The 17963-nt window shown below is 52.1% G+C and overlaps 1 protein-coding gene across 1 annotated transcript; it reads left to right on the top strand.

Annotated features, from left to right (window-relative positions):
* Nucleotides 1–4140: 4140 nt before the first annotated feature.
* Atp4a (ATPase H+/K+ transporting subunit alpha) lies at nt 4141–17290 on the top strand. The gene is given in 22 exon segments (NM_012509.2): nt 4141–4183; nt 4278–4418; nt 4536–4595; nt 4929–5132; nt 6595–6708; nt 6928–7180; nt 7346–7614; nt 8257–8455; nt 8774–8883; nt 8960–9094; nt 9411–9603; nt 10411–10586; nt 11423–11559; nt 11643–11793; nt 11887–12055; nt 12155–12309; nt 14379–14502; nt 14793–14938; nt 16054–16187; nt 16497–16598; nt 16692–16783; nt 16942–17290. Coding segments are annotated over 22 exon segments (3105 nt in total). The 5' UTR covers nt 4141–4171; the 3' UTR covers nt 16971–17290.
* Nucleotides 17291–17963: the final 673 nt, after the last annotated feature.

Genomic DNA, 17963 nt, shown 5'->3' on the forward strand with positions numbered 1-17963 from the left:
TTCTAGGCAGGGGCTCTACCACTGAGCCACGCCCCCAGCCCCTCACTGGGGGATTCTAGGCAGATGCTCTACCACTGGGCCACGCCCCCAGCCCCTCACTGGGGGATTCTAGGCAGGGGCTCTACCACTGAGCCACGCCCCCAGCCCCTCACTGGAGGATTCTAGGCAGGGGCTCTACCACTGAGCCACGCCCCCAGCCCCTCACTGGGGGATTCTAGGCAGGGGCTCTACCACTGAGCCACGCCCCCCAGCCCCTCACTGGGGGATTCTAGGGAGGGGCTCTACCACTGAGCCACGCCCCCAGCCCCTCACTGGAGGATTCTAGGCAGGGCTATACCAGTGAATGACATCCTCAGCCCTGAAATGAACACTTGAAAAGCAGAAATCGTTAATCCTGAAAAGGAAGTATAAGAAAGAAGGAGGCAGCAGGAGTCTGAGTCTTATCAGGCCTTAGAAACATTTAAGTACAGGAAAGTCTTTGTCAAATTTCCCCTATAATTTGCCTAATATTTTTTTCTATTTAATTGTCTCTCCTCTGACCCCCTTTTTTTTTCAAAAAAGATTTTTATTTATTTATTTTATGTAGTAAGTACTCTGTGGGCATCTTCAGGCACACCAGAAGAAGGGATCAGATCTCATTACAGATGGCTGTGAGCCACCATGTGGTTGCTGGGATTTGAACTCAGGACCTCTGGAAGAGCAGTCAGTGCTCTTAGCCACTGAGCCATCTCTCCAGCCCCTTGACCCTTCGTTCTTAGGGATAAAAAAAAAATACATTCAATTCTGACCACTGTTCTCAAACAAGCCTGCGACGCTCCGGTGTGCCTCAGGCTCAGTGGGCTGTGCTGTGCTGCTCACTGTGGGGGCTGCACCCCCACTCCTGCTGTCAGAGAAGGCTTTGCCCTTGACCTGTGCTAGAAGTTTCCCATCAGCCCGAAGCGGCATTGTATAGCACCTTCCTCTCCCGCTGTGGGCCACAGTCCATCCAAGCTACCAGACTCCTCTAGATTCTTCAGCTTGGTCCGCATCCAGTCTGTAGGTAGAGGCCTGTGTGCTCACCACCTAGAGACGGCGTTAGGGTTGTTTATACACAAGATAAAAGAACAATTTGACCAATCAAGACCCTCATTCCTACCATGCAGAATTTGTGTGCTGTCGGAAGGCCATATAATCTGAGAAGCTGGTAAAACTAATCACAGTATGTGTGGCTGTTGTACACTTGAGATGAACAAGGCCATAACATTGGTACAGATTCAAGCTGGCCCTGGCAGGCATTATATTTTGGTGGTTGGGTGTGGGAGGTTGAGAGTGCTGGAAGAAACTGTGTTGGTTTGGATAGTGGCTATCTAGCCATAGCATCAGGCAGTGACCGTGTGGGCTCAGGCTTAGGCATTGAGGAGCTGTGCAGATTCAGGTTTAGATGGCAGTGTGTAGATTCAGGCTCAGGCAATGACTGTGTAGTGAACTCAGGCTCAGGCAATGACCATGTAGTGGACTCAGGCTCAGGCGATGACCATGTAGTGAACTCAGGCTCAGGTGATGACCATGTAGTGGACTTAGGCTCAGGTAATAGGTATGTGAACTCAGGCTTGAGCAGTGGCTCTGGATATAGGCTCAGGCAGTGGTTATATGTATTTGGGTTTTGGTAGTGACTATGGATTCAGGTCCAAGGGATCCCAAAATGGGTTCTTTCAGGAGCCCAGGGGACATGCCACTGCATGTAAAGTGACATCTATCAGGTCCAGATCCCAGACTGCAAGGACTTCAGTGGGAAAACTGTGGAACTCAAATACGTTCTCATACTTAGATAAAAGTGACTTACTCTTGTTACTTTTTGAAATTGTTCATCTGATTATTTTTGTAAAAAATGACCTTATTCATAGGTAGCAGCTGCCTAAATATAGTTTAAAAGCATCTTGTTTCTCACCAGGCATGTCTGTAACCCCAGCTTTTGGGAGGTGAAGGCAGGAGGGTTAGGAGTTCAAAGTTATCACGGATTACAGGAGAGACCCACAAAACTCAAACAAACAAAAGTTCCTATCTGTAAATTTTCTAAATAATTCAGTCAGAACAAAATAGAAATCTCTTCTTGATTGGTGGAACAATCCAACAATCTATTCATTTGGTTCTCTCCCTCTTTTCCTCTCCCTGTATGTATGTGTGTATATATATATTTTTTATTTATCTTTCATATATGTTTGTCTATCCTATCCTATCTATCTATCATCTATCTATCCATCTATCTATCTATCTATCTATCTATCTATCTATCTATCTATCTATCTATATCTCTATTCACCCATTGATCTATTTATCTAGAACAAATGTGCCAAGTTGCTAAATCAGATGAAGGGTAAGTCGAAGCCTCATTTTATTATTTCTGTAACATACGAGTCTCAAACATTTAAACATTAATCAATGTTAAATTAGCTAATCATATTAAAATTTACAATAGCATAATAACACTAAGTCTTAAGAGAGAAGAGAAAGCCACTGAGGTAGAGATCAAAGTGGGCCACTTTATGTAGGCAGAGATCCCAAAGCATCTTAGCCATCTGCTGCCGCTGATAGAGTTGGTCTCCTAATCTGTGGCTTTGCTTGCAGATGCAATCCCTCATCTCCCACAGCTTCCCCAAGCCCTGAGCATGCCGGGGGCAGGGGCTGGATGGCTGGGGTCGGGGTTTGAAGATACCAAGTTGTATCCAAGATATTCCCAAAGGGTAAGGGTTCTAGAGAGCCTGCCTGGTGCCCCAGGCTTGTGAGTTGATGCTTACACCCATCATTGAGCCAAAACCTGTTCACACTCAACGGTGGGTGTGTGGGTTACCAAAGGCAATCAAGTCCCGGCTTCCTTCCACATGGAGCCAGATGACCAAAATGAATAGAATACGATGCCAGATTGGAACAGGAAGTGTGGCTAGGGGACCGCTGTGGGGCTGCAGGGCTCCAGGGGGGACTCTCAGAGGAGGTGACATTTGCAGGAGACTTGAAGGAGATGAGAAAGTGCCACTCAGCTCTCTGGGAAAGGGAACCAGATAAATGGTGTTGCAAGGGCTAAGGTGCCGAGGCCTGGCTGACATCGGTCTGCACAAAGCATAGAACTTAGAGTGACCCTGCACAGGGACTGAGTCGGGATGCTCAGGTGCGGTAGTGAGGAGATAAAAGCTTGTGAGTTGAGGAACCACACAAACTTTGCATGCTCGGCTCAGATGAGGCTCATCCATGTTCCTGGGATTTCACTGCAGTGGCTGTCACTACGCCTGTCTCTCCTTGGGTTTCCTGGAGTCAGCCAGCCAAGTGAGTATTGCAGAACTCAGGCTGCCTACCCTTTACTTCCCCAGGTGACCTGCTCCCAAGGAGGCATTACTAAGGTGATAGTATTATCAACATGCCCTTGGAGACATGGCCACTATGGGAGGCCAGTGCAAAATCCTATCAAAGGTCCTACCGTTTCCCCACTGCTGCCCCAAGGATCCCTGCCTGGGATCATGGTCTCTCACACTTCCTGACACCTGACACCCAGCTCAGGCCAGGGGCCCCTTGGATACTGCCTTTCCTCAATGTGTGCCACAGTTTATTTGAGCAGAGTGGGGTGGGGATAGGGGAAAGATCGGGTGCTGTAGGCAAGCAGCCAGTGATTAAGCATGCCAGTGGGACCCTGTCAAATTCCCCACAAGCCTCTGTTTCCTGTCTCCGCATGGTGGGAACGGTAGACATGATACGATGTCATAGGTGACTGTGCCCAATACTTTAGGGCTTCCAAGAGGACACTATGCAGATGATCTGTCCTAGACTAGGGTGGAGAAAGTGATGAGCTCCAATTTCCCTACTGGTAATGGGTACTCCTCACCTCAGAGGGTTTCTGGAAGGTTCAGCGAGTGTATGTGTGAGAGCCCCTCTTCACACTGTTGGCATGAAGCGAGAGCTCCATGTTTGCTACTCTTCTTGTTGATAGCCCATCAGTTCCTGATCTGAGTGACAGGTGGCTATGGGGTTTGGACAGGCTGGAACAGCTCAGTAGAAAGTGTCCAAGCCTGAAGGTTACCCCAAGGAGCCTCATAATCAGCTGTAATCAGCTGGCTCTGCTCCACCCTCACCCAACTGGGTATATCAGGCCTGGCCCAGACCCTAGTAGGCTCTGTAGACCAAAGAGGGCAGAGCACCAGCCACCATGGGGAAGGCAGTGAGTGGCATCTGGGGGATTCTGTGGCTGGAAGTGGTGGCGGGCAGAACTCCCGGTGGTATCTGACACCTCCTTTGTTCCATCCCAACCCCAGGAGAATTATGAATTGTACTCAGTGGAACTGGGGACTGGCCCTGGTGGGGACATGGCTGCCAAGATGAGCAAGAAGAAGGCGGGAGGCGGGGGAGGCAAGAAGAAGGAGAAGCTAGAGAACATGAAGAAGGAGATGGAGATGGTGAGCATGGGGAGGGGGAGCCTGGGCAAGATTGAGGTGGGATCCAGAAGCCAGGACAGTGGGCAGGATGGGACTGTGAGAGCCAGACAATGAGCGTCTTGTCCCATCATCCCCCAGAACGACCACCAGTTGTCAGTGTCTGAGCTGGAGCAGAAGTACCAGACCAGTGCCACCAAGGTGAGCGAGGAGTGGGCGGGGATAGTAAGGGGGCGATGGACAGGAAAGAGGAACAGCGAGAGGGAGAAACCACCAGAGAGCAATGTGTGTGGGAGGAGTGGGAATAAATGGAGCAATAGAGGAGAGAGAGAGAGGAAGAGAGACATGGCGAAGAGAAGAGACGTATGCAGAGAAACAGAGAAAGGGGGAGAGGGATGGGGAGAGCAAGGGAGAAAGAAGATAGAGATGGGGGAGGGAGAGAGAGAAAAGGAGAGAAAGGCCGAGGGAGACCAAAGCAGATGGGTGAGGGCAAGGCCCTGCAGCCTCCGCCACGACTACTCTGCCTGTTCCCAGGGCCTGAAGGCGAGTCTGGCAGCTGAGCTGCTGCTGAGGGATGGGCCCAATGCACTCCGGCCACCTCGGGGCACCCCCGAGTACGTGAAGTTCGCCCGGCAGCTGGCAGGCGGTCTGCAGTGCCTCATGTGGGTGGCTGCAGCCATCTGCCTCATTGCCTTTGCGATTCAGGCCAGCGAGGGAGACCTGACCACTGATGACAATGTGAGTGGAGGGTAGGGCGGGCACGGGGACACTGTGTCCAGGACTTAAGGCAGACGGGATCTAGAATGAGGGAGCAGAAGCAGTTCTGGGACATGGATCCTGGGAGACAGATGACCTTGGGACAGACCTGAGGACGTAGGTCATAAGGGACACTGAGGGAGGGTAGGAAACAGATCCAAGAAGGGGAGGAAATGAGGACACAGGACAGATCAAGGACATGAGACAGGGCATAGTGACACAACACCAGACACAGCACACAGAGACACAGACAGTAGATATAAAAGCGCTGACGGAGGGAACAGAGGTGTACAGAGGACCCGATGTGTGTCAGGGTCAAACAGAGGACACAGGTGATATGTGTGACACTGGAAAGGGGCTTGAAAAGCCCTAGGTCAAGTGACATGGCGCTGGTAGTCAGAGGTACACAGTCTTGGTTTTGGGGAACATGAGATACCAATGAAGACATGTTAGGTCTGCAGCACAGACACAGTGGTGCGGACACAGTGGCACAGACACAGCAGCACGAGATGACACAGGGTCTAATGTGCTCAAGGGCACAGTGCAGTGAGAATTTTGCTTTCTTTAAAGAACACAGAAATATTATGAGAATGTGTTTCCAGGTGTGGGACATGGGGCTGCTTCAGACTGTCCACAGCAGCTGACTGTGATTTGCTCTGCCCTCTAGCAGGGGCGTGATTTCGTCAACAGCAGATAGCTGTGTGATTATTTGGAATTCTGGGAACTTCTCAGAGGGTGTATAAATGCTGGGCTTGAGAGGCATGGTTGTGGGAGGTTGTTGGTTGCATTGGATGCTGTTGTTTGCGGTTTGTTAAATCCTATGCAAACAAGAAACAACAATAAGAAGAAATTAGATATGTCCTGACCACGAAGATCAAACTTCCCCCAAGGAACTCAATGCCCCTAGTCAGCAGGAAGTCATCGAATGATAAGGATGTTCCCTTTCCCCCTATCTTTTTTTTTTTTTTCTCTTTCCCAGCTAGTGTTAGGGGATTGAAAGGATGGTAGAAGAAAAAAGAAGCCACAACATAGCCAATAGTCCGGCTCTGTCATAGGGTGGCATATGGCTTAGAAAAAAAAAAACAATATAAAACATGGAGCACAGAAACAGGAAGAGGCATGGCAGACACACAACTTAGGGGAGCCGGGAGCTGATCAAGAAACACAGAACAAGGACCATATGGGGACATAGAGATCAGGAACCAGGGACTATGGGTCTAGGTGTGAGGACACAAGACACAGAAGACACAAGGCAAGTGAATGTGGCATTTGTAGAACATGGGGGCCAGGGCTTGGACTGCAGATACAGCACATGAGGCTTCCCAGTAGATTGAGGACATTCTGGAGGTGACCCCAAGAACCCCAGGAGACTCTGAAGCAGAATGGTGGCCTTGGGGAGGGGGCTCCTGACTCCTACGTTTAAAATCGGTGTGTCTCACTGCAGTTGTACCTGGCGTTGGCACTCATTGCTGTGGTTGTGGTCACTGGCTGTTTTGGCTACTACCAGGAGTTCAAGAGCACAAATATCATCGCCAGCTTCAAGAATCTTGTACCCCAGGTGGGTCCTTCAGGCCGCTAACCCTCTCTTCAGATTCAATCTCCGAAACACGTCGGGCCATCTCTTGCCATCTCCAGGGGGCCCATCCCATCAGCCCCGATCTATCCTTATTGATGGCTTCCATCTCCCCTGCCAGGGCTCCAGCTCCTCCCAGTTTTCACCTCCCTATATCTCCACGACGCTAAGTAACTTCTACTATCATCCTGCCCCGCCCCACAGCAAGCCACAGTGATCCGAGACGGGGATAAGTTCCAGATCAACGCGGATCAGCTTGTGGTGGGCGACCTGGTAGAGATGAAAGGCGGGGACCGCGTCCCAGCAGACATCCGAATTCTGTCAGCCCAGGGCTGCAAGGTGGACAACTCCTCGCTTACTGGAGAGTCTGAACCGCAGACCCGCTCACCTGAGTGTACACACGAGAGTCCCCTTGAGACCCGCAACATCGCCTTCTTCTCCACCATGTGTCTGGAGGGTCTGTGAAGCACCGTTAGCCTGTCCTGAAGCCACACAGACTCCACACTTTCCGAGATAGCGCCTTTACTGTCTTGGGTGCTGCATGCCACGTGACTCCCCACCACAGAGCACCTTTCTGATGCTGCCCAACTCACCCTGAGCTCTCCTCTTGTTGCCCCTGCAGGCACGGCGCAGGGCTTGGTGGTGAGCACCGGTGATCGCACCATCATTGGACGCATCGCCTCTCTGGCTTCGGGTGTGGAAAACGAGAAGACTCCTATCGCGATCGAGATCGAACATTTTGTGGACATCATTGCTGGCCTGGCCATCCTCTTCGGTGCCACATTCTTTGTGGTGGCCATGTGTATCGGCTATACCTTCCTTCGGGCCATGGTCTTCTTCATGGCCATTGTGGTAGCCTATGTGCCTGAGGGGCTGCTGGCTACTGTCACGGTGAGTAGGGAGACAGAGGGAGGTGCAGGGAGCAGACAGCTGCTTGTTCAGTCATCCCACCAATGTCCCTCCTATCCATCCATCCGTTCACCTCCCCACCCCAAATCATCCATCCATTCAGTGAGCATGTACCAAGCTGCTCTGGGCTGGCCCTGTGTCACAAGCCAGAGCTCATAGGTGAACAGACACGGTAGTGGACCAAGTAAGATAAGGTCACTGTGGGAAGTCAGCCCAGGCTCAGAATTCACCCAGAGAAGTGAGGCTCAGACTTACTTTCTTTCTTTCTTTCTTTCTTTCTTTCTTTCTTTCTTTCTTTTTTCTTTTTTCCGGAGCTGGGGACCGAACCCAGGGCCTTGTGCTTGCTAGGCAAGCGCTCTACCAGTGAGTTAAATCCCCATCCCCGAGGCTCAGACATTCATTTTTCAATTTTCATTGTGATGATGTGAGCTGGGACATCTCAGAGAGAGTATCTGGGGATACTGGGGAAGGCATGGGCTGCAAACAGCTTGGAGAGAACAAGTCTGTTTTGTTTTTCTGGTAAGAGGAATCCTGCATTCAAAGTTTGGCGGCTGGAGAACTGGAAGGAGACTCGGGTCTGGTGGCAGGGCCTGGCCATACCTGTATCCCTCTATCTATCCGCAGGTCTGCCTGTCACTGACAGCAAAGAGGCTGGCCAGTAAAAACTGTGTGGTCAAAAATCTGGAAGCAGTGGAGACCCTGGGTTCCACGTCAGTCATCTGCTCAGACAAGACAGGAACTCTTACTCAGAACCGCATGACGGTGTCTCATCTATGGTTTGACAACCATATCCACACGGCGGACACCACAGAAGACCAGTCAGGTGTGGGGGTGGGAGGAGAAAGCGCAAGGACTGGCTGCAGCTGGTGGTCTGATGGGGAGCCTGAGACATGCTTTGCATTAATGAGAGGTGGCAGGTCTTAGGTCCTGTGAGGGACAGGTCTGTGAAGGGAATCTGGTCTTCAGGGGGCTCTCTATATGATGTTTGGAGAAAGCTCTATCTTGGGATACGAAAAGGAAATGGTGTACTATCCATGCCTGGGGAGGGGACCCGGTTCAGCCTGGATGCAGTTGGAAGGGCGCAGCTCTGGTTTGTGGGATCCATTCCCTCGAGGTCCCAGCCCAGACATCTGGTCTCCAGGGCAAACGTTCGACCAATCGTCGGAGACCTGGCGGGCGCTGTGCCGCGTGCTCACCCTGTGCAACCGCGCTGCCTTCAAGTCTGGCCAGGACGCCGTGCCAGTGCCCAAGGTGAGAGACCCAGGGATTCTAGAGGGTGATGTCTGGAGTCTCCGGTTTCAATCCTCACACTGGACCTTGCACACAGCGCATCGTGATCGGAGACGCATCTGAGACTGCGCTGCTCAAGTTCTCGGAGTTGACGTTGGGCAACGCCATGGGTTATCGGGACCGCTTCCCCAAAGTTTGCGAGATCCCCTTCAACTCCACCAACAAGTTTCAGGTGTTTTGCGCTCTGAGCCTTATCCACAACAGACCACGCCCACTGTGGGCGGTCTATCTCTTGAGGAGCCTCAATTCCTAGTCCATCCAGCTCACAACCCCGCCCACATACGACTAGACCACGCCCACATGCGAGCTCCCTTCCAATCAAGCCCCACCCACAGTCCCTAGGCAGAGCAGAGGGGCATCTTTGCTTTATGCAGGACCCTACACCCTCAGGCCCCACCCCATCTAACCACGCCCCTCACACATGGCCAAGCTTAACGCCCCTCCAAGTTTGGTCCAGCTCGTAGCTCCGCCTCTCCCTCCTCCCATAGCTGTCCATTCACACTCTGGAGGATCCGCGCGACCCCCGGCACTTGCTGGTGATGAAGGGCGCCCCAGAGCGCGTGCTGGAGCGTTGCAGCTCCATCCTCATCAAGGGCCAGGAGCTGCCCCTGGACGAGCAATGGCGTGAGGCCTTCCAGACAGCCTACCTTAGCCTGGGAGGCCTAGGCGAACGCGTTCTTGGTGAGAGCTGCCATTGAATGGGGCAGTGTGTCAAGAAGGGTGGGCATGGACCCCTCTAAACTTCCCGGCCGGACCTGACCAAAAGGTCATGTGGTCCTGAGGATGGAGCCCACGGCCTTTTGCCCTTGCACATGCTAGGCAAGACTGTGTGATTGCTAATCTTCAGGGGCTGGTCAGTCCCAGCTCTCACCCTCGATTTCCCTTTCTGTGTCAGTCTTGACCCGTGTCCCCTCTTTTTCTGACCCTTGCCTTTATTTTACTATCCGGTGCCCTTTTGACCCCTTGATCGTTCATATTCTTTGCCCTCCATTCTGGACATCCCCTAAACCCTTGTCCTGATTTCTGTTTTCTGAGCCAGTTTTACTATGCAGTCCGGCTGTCCAGAACTCACTCTGTAGACCAGGATGGCTCAGAGACCCACCTGTTTCTGACTCCTGAGTGTGGAATTAAAGGAGTGGGCCACCATGACCCTCTTTTATCCTTACTTTTGACCCTACCCAATTTTTGTCTTCACTCAAACTTCCCAAACCCCTGGAAACTATGGGAGGCAAAGACCCATTATTTAATTTTGCTTTTCTCTTAGCTTTGAAAGAAATGTTTCCTCCAGAGCTTGCTTGGAATTCCTGATCCTCTTACCTTTACCTCCCAAGAGCTCAGATTACAGGCCTAAACCTCAGACTCCTTGTCTGCCCAGTGGGGTGGCTAAGGATGGCATCCAGGGGCCTGGTTATTTCCCAATTCCTGACCCCACTGGCCCTGGTAGCACGCTCTCTGCCCAGCCTCTCATGTCCCCGTTTTTCTGGTCAGGTTTCTGCCAGCTCTACCTGAATGAGAAGGACTACCCGCCTGGCTACACCTTTGATGTGGAGGCCATGAACTTTCCGAGTAGTGGCCTCTGCTTTGCGGGACTTGTATCCATGATTGACCCTCCCCGGGCCACCGTTCCAGATGCTGTGCTCAAATGCCGTACGGCAGGCATCCGGGTATGCCAGCTAGGGATGAGGACAGCAGGTGACAGAAAACCACCTGTAACTGTCACAGATTCAACTTCATTGGTTCATGATATGGAAGTTCTGGGGAAGGATGATTCCCGTCTAAACTGTAGTTGGGGAGATGTTGTTTTCATGTCTTAGCTTCCTTTCTGTCTCTCCTGGCTTAGATCTCAAGCTTCAGCATGAGTGTGCAAAAATGACAACGTGCTTCCACTCCCTGCAGCTTTAATTTGAAACTCCCACCTGCCCTGCTCCATTGGGTCCCGTCTTCATCCCCAAACCAGCTGTGGTGGCTGGGGGACAGAATACCTTGATTGGCTACATCTGGGCTTACTTGCTCAATAGAGGCCAGGGAACTCCAACCAGCAACATGGGGGCAAGCCACTGAGCCCTCTATCTGGTTCTTACACCTCTAGGGTGCTGTATCTTCAGCAACTCAGGCATATTCTTGCCGTAGGACCTTTGCCCTGATTCTCCCTTCTGCCAGAAATGCTCTTCCTACACACCTCCACATGGCCAACTTTCAGTTTTAGGTCTCAGCTCATATGCCACCTCTTCAGTGAGGTTTCCTTGTACACAATCAAGATACTACTTCTTTCCCTGAGTTTATTTCCCCCTCTTAATGTGCTACAGTTAGTTCACTTGCTTATCTTGTATACTATCTTCCCGCACTAGAACTATGTAAAGACTGGGACAGTTGCCTCTTTTGTCTTAGGCACAGCAGATGGTCCTGCTTGCCAAATGATTGGGTCGACAGATAGCTACCAGGGAGAATGGGGACACTGCTCAGATCTGAAGGGGTGAAGGGTGTGCTGGCCTTTCCACAGGTGATCATGGTGACTGGTGACCATCCCATCACAGCCAAGGCCATTGCAGCCAGTGTGGGGATCATCTCGGAAGGCAGCGAGACAGTGGAAGACATCGCCGCCCGCCTCCGAATGCCTGTAGACCAGGTTAATAAGAAGTAAGCAACCGTCAGCCCTTCCCGTGGTTCTCCTCACAACCCACACTGACTGAGAGCCCTGTGAGATGCTCTTCCTCCTGTAGGGATGCCCGGGCCTGTGTGATCAATGGCATGCAGTTGAAGGACATGGACCCGTCTGAGCTGGTGGAGGCGCTGCGCACCCACCCTGAGATGGTGTTTGCTCGAACCAGTCCTCAGCAGAAGCTGGTGATTGTGGAGAGCTGTCAGCGACTGGTGAGGCCCTCATGAGGAGGGTGGCAGATGGGCCAGGCTGGCCCTGGGTGGCTGTCTTTCTAACCACGGACTCCTCTGACCTACTGCCCCCAGGGTGCCATTGTGGCTGTAACAGGGGATGGTGTGAATGACTCCCCAGCCCTGAAGAAGGCTGACATTGGTGTAGCCATGGGCATTGCTGGCTCCGATGCTGCTAAAAATGCTGCTGACATGATCTTGCTGGATGACAACTTCGCTTCCATTGTGACGGGCGTGGAGCAGGGTCAGTGCCCTGCTAGGGATGGGGCAGGCCATGGGGGCAGGGGCGCTCAGGGGGAAGCGGGTTGGGAGGAGGTTGAGGTACCTGCTCTGCCCCCGACAGGCCGACTGATCTTTGACAACCTGAAGAAATCCATCGCCTATACACTGACCAAGAACATTCCAGAACTGACACCCTACCTTATCTATATCACTGTCAGTGTGCCCCTACCCCTTGGGTGTATCACCATTCTCTTCATAGAACTCTGCACAGATATCGTGAGTCTCCAATTGATGCCTGGGTGCCCCACCCCATTGTGCCCTCATGCATACACACTCATGGGTGGACACAATGGACAAGATCACTATAATTATTTTTAGATCAACAGGCATCCAGAAATAGACACAGAGGTTAGCAGGTAGGTAGACAGGGAGAGAACCATGGATTCAGAAGACTCACACTCAAACAGGTATCAATTAGGTGCATGCCTGTAATCTTAGCATGTGAGAGACAGGCAGGGACAGGAGGATCTCAAGTTTGAGGCCAGCCCTGGCTACATAGTGAGACCCTGCTCAGACAGACAGACAAACCAAGAATAAGTGAAAGATCCCACGCAGAGAGACCCTTACTCAAGTCTTGGGAAATCGCGGACCCCAGACACAGAGAGACCATTTTGGATGTAATAAGCAAAGGTGAGGTTTATTACAGAGACCTATTACAGAGATCTCTGGGCCGACACATATCCCATGCAGGAGACAGAGGTGTCGGCCACGAAACTCAAAAGTCAGAGGGTTATATAGAGAAAGCTAGGGGGTTTTGGTGTGGTTACATATAATTGGCTCATTCAAACATAGCATTGAGAACAAAGCAGAAAGAGTACGTGTTAGAAGTCAGGGGCTTATCAGGGTCTGGAGGACACCTAGTTGAAATATGGCCCTGAGTGAGCTGGGGGGAGATGTCTTCCTGCCAGACATCCCATGAATCAGTCCCATTAACTCAGGCTGGTTCCTGTATTCCTTTTCCTTATCTTTTATGGCTTGCCAGTCCTGCCTGGACAGTGTTTCCTGTGCTCCTTTATCTTTATGGCCTGCTAGTCCTGGCTGCAGGGCTTAGCCCTGGGTCTGTGGCCTTTTGGGGTTTATTCTTTTAATTTTGTATCTCTAAACCTAGAATTCATATAATTCTCCTTTCATAAGTAGAGATGTTTGCGGACATAGGTATCTAGTCACATATGGATAATAGACAGACATCCCACAGCAGACACAGATGCACCCCGAAGGCAGCAGACATGGGCCCCTTCACAGGTGTGTTCAACTATTTACACAGTGCTGACTCAGCTGGGCCCACGATAATGTAGCTAATCTGCTTAATGTCCCCATCACTGCCCTCAGGCCAGGCTTCCTTGGGATTCTCCCCAATCTTACTGATCATCTGACTGAGGCAGACAAGCTGAGTGGCTTGCTCCAGGTCCCTCACCTAATTAGTGGTCCCAGCTGGGATCTGAGCTCAGGCAACCTGTTCCCCAGGGCTGGTGCACCTGATCAGTCCAGTCTGCTGCCACCCAGCAGTGACTGTCCCTTCACTCATCACAGACAGGAGTGGGGAGGGGACAGAGTGCATTTGAGAATGTACACATGCGCGCGCGCGCGCACACACACACACACACACACACACTCGGTGGGGGAAGAGAGTGACTAGCGTAAGGCCTGGTGTGTGACACATGCCTGTGACTCTAGCACTTGGGAAGCAGAGGAGGACCCCAGAGTTAGAGGTCTTCCTGGGCTACATAGTAAGTTCAGAGTCAAAGCCCTCGGAGAAAAAGGTAGTTGAGGGGCAAGAGAGAGAGAACGGAAAAGAAAGTCATAGCAACAGGAAACAGATGCCTCAGACTGGACTACCACAAGCACCAGAGGACAAAAATACAGAGAAAGAGGAGGAAGAGTGATAAAGGGGCAAGGGAGAAGAGGGAACCAGCCAAAGGGCCAAAGCTTGTGGGGTTAAAGCAGGCATTAGCCCAGCGTGGTGATGTGCACCAAAGGCAGGGAAATCAGTAGTTCAAGGCCAGCCTAAGCTACATGAGACCCTGTCTTAAACAAAACACACACCAAAGGCATACATCTGTAGGGAAGTGTCACCCAGACATGCGTCCTGCACACAGAGGTCAAGTGGCCCAGATTGTCAGGCCAGTGTGGCTATGTGCCCACTGCAGGGCTTCTCCTGTCTTCCTAGGGGTAGGTGTGTGTGTGTGTGTGTGTGTGTGTGTGTGTTGGTTGGTTGGCTTCAGACTGAAAGGAGTCAGTGGCCCAGACTGCCCTCAGCCCTGCTGCTTCCTTCTGCTTCCGGCTAGTTTCCATCTGTGTCCCTGGCATATGAAAAGGCCGAGAGTGACATCATGCACCTGCGCCCACGGAACCCCAGGCGGGACCGGTTGGTCAATGAACCCCTGGCTGCTTATTCCTATTTTCAGATTGGTAAGCCCTGTGGACTAGGACTGGAATCCGCTCCTGCTGTGGGCTTCCTGGCTAGGGTTCTGGGGCTTGGTTGCCGCATGTCCCTGCCTATTCATGGTGGCCTCTCTGGTCTGAGTGTGTAACTCTGACCCTGCTGTTTCAGGGTGTCTTGGTCTTTTGGGGTTCTGTCTGTTCCTGTCTGCATGTACATGTGTCTTGTGATTTGGTCCTGTGTCCCTGCACTGTGTGTGTACTTGGTTTTGTTACGTCTCCATCTCTGACCCTACACTCCTGTGTCTCGCCTTCCCCAGGTGCCATTCAGTCATTTGCCGGCTTTGCTGACTACTTCACGGCCATGGCCCAGGAGGGCTGGTTCCCTCTGCTGTGTGTGGGGCTGCGACCACAATGGGAGGACCACCATCTACAAGATCTTCAAGACAGCTACGGCCAGGAATGGGTGAGCATCCACTTTCTCCTACCCACCGCCAGGCACCATTGTTGACAGTTCAGCTAGAGTGTCTGCCACTCCCACCCTGCCTGTGTGGTTGCTGGGAGACTTTTTCTCACCACTCTTGGCTCCACCTTCTGCTTCTGAGGCTCCCAGAGAGAGGTGACCCTCTTGCTGTCCTAACCACTTCATCTCAGGTTCAAATGGCCCTCTGCTGTCATTTTCCTAGTAATGTCGTTCACACAGAGTTCTGGTGTGTGCCACCTGTTTCACTGAAGGCTTGAAGGGCAGTGTGACCAGCTGTAGCCAGCTGTGGCCAGCTGTGTTTAGTGTGTTTTGAAGAGTAATAGGCTACAGAGCAAGAAATTCCCCAAAGCCACACCGTCAGTTAAGAATGCGGAGCCTGGAGCTAGCCTGGACTCAAGGTACCACATCAATCCCACAAGCTGTATGGCCTGTCCCTGCCTCTCTTCTCAACCTGTTCTGAATTTACAGCATCTCAAAATTCATTGCAAATTCTCAGGCCTTACCTCAGGCCTGTGGTCAGAAACTCTGGGAGTGGGGCCTTCTGGGCAGTCTGACACCTGCCACTCTGATGTTTTACTGGCTGGAAGAGAGATGTTACAATGGCTACTTAGGGCCCAGGTGACACCTACAGCTATTGAGATGAGTTGTGGATCTCTGTGAGTTCCAGGCCAGCCTGCTCTTTATATAGTTGAGTTTTAGGCCAGCCAGAACAGTCACTCATGCATGCATGCACACATGCACGCACGAACACAATGCGTTGCTGAAGGAACAGCATATATAGCAGATGACCCTATGTGGGACACATATCCTCTATTGTCCATGTCCTTCTCTCTACTACTCCTTGGTCCCCATCACTTTTCTCTGAATATCCTCCAATCCCCTTTCCCAGGCTCCTTGGTCTTCAGGAAATTCTTTCCTGAGAAAACCTCACGGTCTATCTGCCAGTTCAGGCTCAGATAGCTAAACCTTTCTCGATGCCAGGGTCCTGCAGCCCAGCCTGTGGTTGTAGAGAGGGGAGTCAGGGACCTCGGTGTGCAATGGGTTGCAGAGGCTCTACACCTAGGCTCAGGCTGCCTCTGTCCCCTCCCGGCCTGCAGACATTTGGTCAGCGTCTGTACCAGCAGTACACCTGTTACACCGTGTTCTTCATCAGCATCGAGATGTGCCAGATCGCTGATGTCCTCATCCGCAAGACACGCCGCCTCTCCGCTTTCCAGCAGGGATTCTTCAGGTGTCCCCAGCAGGCCCAACTCTGCCCCCACCCAGTCCCCAGTTCCAGATTCTACCAGCTCCCCAACAGCAAATGCCAGCATCACACGTAGTGAGCTGGTTACAAACCATGGAAGTATGGCCTTAGCTGGTCATCCAGGCAGTTCCATATCTTAACCCAGGGGCTGAGGCCTAGAGGCCCAGCTCCTGCTCCTAAGGACGGCCATTCCAGAGTCGCTGGTCTGGGACCTCCCCAAGTCCCTCCTTCCTCCAGCTTCCAGTGGCTGGTTTGTCTCCGTGCCCAGCCTGTCTGAGCCTCTCTCCCCAACAGGAACAGGATCCTGGTGATCGCCATCGTGTTTCAGGTCTGCATTGGCTGCTTCCTGTGCTACTGCCCAGGGATGCCCAACATCTTCAACTTCATGCCCATCCGGTGAGGAGCTGTGGGGCACTGGCAAAGGGTGGGGGATGCAGCACACTGACCAGGGGATAGCCTTGACCTGCCTTCCCTTCTCCCGCCCTTCAGGTTCCAGTGGTGGCTGGTCCCCATGCCCTTTGGCCTTCTCATCTTTGTCTATGATGAGATCCGGAAACTTGGAGTTCGCTGTTGCCCAGGGAGTGAGTGTGGAGGCTGGGGGTCTGGGGGTCTGGCCTGAATGGTTCTTAGAGCAGCTCTCTGACCTCTGACCTTTCACATATGACTTCAAGCCCAAAGGGCCCTCTAAATCAAAGCCCTTCAGCTTGTACATCCCAACATTGGGTTTTCTCTCCTCCAGGCTGGTGGGACCAGGAACTCTACTATTAGAGGGGTAATCACCTCTCCATCCACTATCAGCTGGGACAAAACATCGTGTAATCTGTCCCCAGCCCTATGGAACTGTGCCCACTTCTGCAGCCCATGACACCATTGGAGGGACTCTACCCTTTACCCCTTTCACTCCATAGTCCCACACCCAGGAAAGTACTGGGATGGGAGGGGCTAAACAGCGGTTGGCAGCTCCTGTGGAGGTGTGTCCATCTCAAGGACTCCATCTGGACAAGAGGGTTGTGTGGGGCTCTGTTACAAATTCCTCATGTTCTGCTGGACAGTAATAAAGCCATGTCATATCACCTGCATAGTCTTAAGTGTTTACCAATAGCCTTGACCTCCCACAAATCTACCACAGGGACTGAAGTTCAGGGCTGCAGTGTCTGCAGGGCCTTTTGAAAGTTGGTGCAGGGGCCCAGACTTCCACACCAAGCAGCAGGTTGCCATGGTCCACAGGGTCCTCGCTGATTCTGTGTGCTGGTGCCTGTGCCCTTGTGTTCTTACAAATTATGGAGGTTCCCCCACAAAGCCCTCGCTCCTGAAGAGCCAACTCCTCTAGCTGCTGGGAATGCCCTTCCCTCTGGCCACTCCCTTTCCTGGTAATCTGTCCTTCTCTCCTGTCTGGAGCTTCTCTCCCTGGCCGGGCCTGGGATTCTCCTTCCTGTTGTCTATCCTCAGCCCTAACCCCTCAAGCCCTGAGGACTTCAGTTTCATGGCCATTATGCCCATCTGTCTCCAGGCTCCTGCTAGACTAACGTGACCCACACTGGCCTTTCCACACTCTCAACCTGTTCCCATTTGCTGTCCAGCCTCACTGACAGCAGGGTAGAACTCCCTAGGAAGGGTGAATGCTCCTGCCCCTGACTGACCTGACATCTCCCACTCGCCTCCTACTGACCAACAAAAACCAATCAGCTCACTGCTTGGCTTCGAGCTCTTTTCCTACCCCTGCTTAGGGGCTATTCCACTATTGCCTTCTAGTTCCTGTCC

Source organism: Rattus norvegicus, chromosome 1 (assembly GCF_021556685.1).
Source record: "Rattus norvegicus strain SHRSP/BbbUtx chromosome 1, alternate assembly SHRSP_T2T, whole genome shotgun sequence".
In the NCBI taxonomy this organism is placed as follows: Eukaryota; Metazoa; Chordata; class Mammalia; order Rodentia; family Muridae; genus Rattus; species Rattus norvegicus.